We start from the raw sequence: 2,178 nt of genomic DNA, 5'->3' as shown, positions 1-2,178 counted from the left end.
ACTGTATAGTACTACGTAGCCACAGATGTACAGTAGTATATATAGGGGACCTCTGTACCCCCAATCTACAGTTCAGTTCACTCGAACATCTCCTTTCATCGCTCTAACAAGCCTCTTACAATCAACAACCCTTCTAGGTGAGTTGCAGGCTATCCGCTGCCATTGCCACCCGTGGGAGAGGCCTTCGCCCCCGGGTTCAACACAGACGGCCAGGAAAAAGGCGGTCGTCATTGGGTTCGTGGATACGCAGCAGGGACACATGAAAAACGTCGTGAATGCCCCTCCTCCTCAAGCTAGGAGGGAGTTCCACTCGGAAGGAGGAGTTATGGTAGTCACGTACAATGCGGTATGGCCCAATATATTTCGGAGCGAGCTTACGAGCCAGTCCCTTAGATAGAGAGATGTTCTTAGTAGAGATATAGACCAAGTCTCCTTCAGAGAATGGAGCCGGCCTCCGACGGCAGTTAGCATCTCGAACATGCTTGGTCCTGGCCGCGATCACACTGTCATGCGCCGCCATGATGGCCGACTTGACTTTCTGTGCGTAGATACATACCCCAGGGTACTCGTCCTGAGTTGGGCGATCCCAAATCATTGGGCGCGGCATACAGCCAGTGTTGAGGAAGAACGGAGCGAACCCAGTAGCGTCGGACCAGGCCATATTGATGGCGAACTCAATCCCTGGCAGCCTAGCCACCCAATCCTTCTGATCTGGTCTGATGCATTGTCTCAGCATTTGCGATACCGTACGGTTAGCACGCTCAGTAGAACTGTCGGATTCTGGGTGATAAGCACTGGACATACGCAACTCTACACCAATAAGCTTGTGTAGGTGGGACCAAAACGCACTAGTGAACAGGACGTCGCGGTCGCTCACTATAGCTTTAGGTAACCCATGCAGCTTGTAGACCTCCGAAAATACCAACTCAGCAACATCTCTAGCCCGATAGGTAGTCTTAGAGGGTATTAGATGTACCATCCCAGTTAGGAAATCTATGATGGTCATGATAGAATCATACGTGCTGTCCCGGTCTTTAGAATCGGGCAAGGGTCCCATGAAATCTAGCCCAATCGCCTCCCAAGGAGTAGTAGGGACGGGTAGAGGATTAAGTAGGCTGTAAGGCTTCTGATTAGCAGGTTTACTATGCTTACACGTTTTGCACGAGTCGCAATAAGACTGAACGTCGGGGAGAAGTGTCTTCCACCAGACGTGGTCGCGTAGAAGATCGGCCGTCTTCCTAGGTCCTAAATGCGCTAGCAAAGAGTGGGCGTGAGAGATTACTATCTCCCTAGCACTACGCCCGTTGACTATGATGTGTGGGATGCACAGAAGTTCACGCCCACGTTCTCTAAGAAAGACTATGCCGTCAAGGATGCGGAAATTCTTGTACTGGCGTGGGTTCTTGACTATCAGCGCAAAAAACGCGTCTTCTGAGTATCTGCCTCGCAGTGCGCCCTCCAGGTGGATACCATCCCGAGAGCTTGCTATGTGGTCCAGGAGCTGGGCTTCCGAACGTTCCGGGTGCTCCGCTGAAGTACTGGGCTCGGTCAGAGGCAGAGAAGGTCCGCTAGCAGGTTCAGCCTCAGTGGGCTTGACAGCTGCTTCAGTGCTGGGAATGTCGGGGTTAGCTTGCTGTGTACCCGCGCCCTCCTGTCGTTGTGCACTAGGAGGGTGGAGAACGACACGCTTAACATTTGAAAAAACAGCCTTTGCGAATTGACACTGATTATTACTATTCAGATAATCTCATCTATATTAGCAAGTGTTAGCAGAGATGACATCTACATTAGAGCTACTATTCAGACGCACTTCTTCAGTAGTGCAACTAAGCACTAATTAGTATACTTGGTACTAGTTATAACTACTCTTCACTATCGCTTTTTCTATAGTGCCATGTAGTGCCAACATGATACTACTATAGCACTACTGCAAATGTGGTCCTCTAATTTTCGCTATTTTGCACTACTGTAGTACTATTTTGCGCTATTTTAGCGCTACTCATTTAGGGGAGACTCAAATAAGATGACAATCCTTTATTTATAGCTCATAGTTCTCAACTCAAGCATTACACACCTCTATAGCTGCAAAATCACCATGATAGCTGACTTATATTTGAGGGCACAACTCAACATAGAACTTGTTATCATGTATAGGACTAGGCTGTCAGCACAGCATTC

The 2,178-nt window shown here is 48.9% G+C and overlaps 1 protein-coding gene across 1 annotated transcript; it reads right to left on the bottom strand.

Annotated features, from left to right (window-relative positions):
* Window positions 1-1,195: 1,195 nt before the first annotated feature.
* On the bottom strand, window positions 1,196-1,690 carry DICSQDRAFT_11456 (uncharacterized protein; the record flags this gene model as incomplete). The annotated part of the gene is made up of 1 exon (XM_007371847.1): window positions 1,196-1,690. A coding segment is annotated over one exon (495 nt), but the record flags the coding sequence as incomplete, so codon positions are not given.
* Window positions 1,691-2,178: the final 488 nt, after the last annotated feature.

This window comes from Dichomitus squalens (genome assembly GCF_000275845.1).
Source record: "Dichomitus squalens LYAD-421 SS1 unplaced genomic scaffold DICSQscaffold_366, whole genome shotgun sequence".
Classification (NCBI taxonomy): domain Eukaryota; kingdom Fungi; phylum Basidiomycota; class Agaricomycetes; order Polyporales; family Polyporaceae; genus Dichomitus; species Dichomitus squalens.
This window is presented reverse-complemented; position numbering and strand designations above follow the sequence as displayed.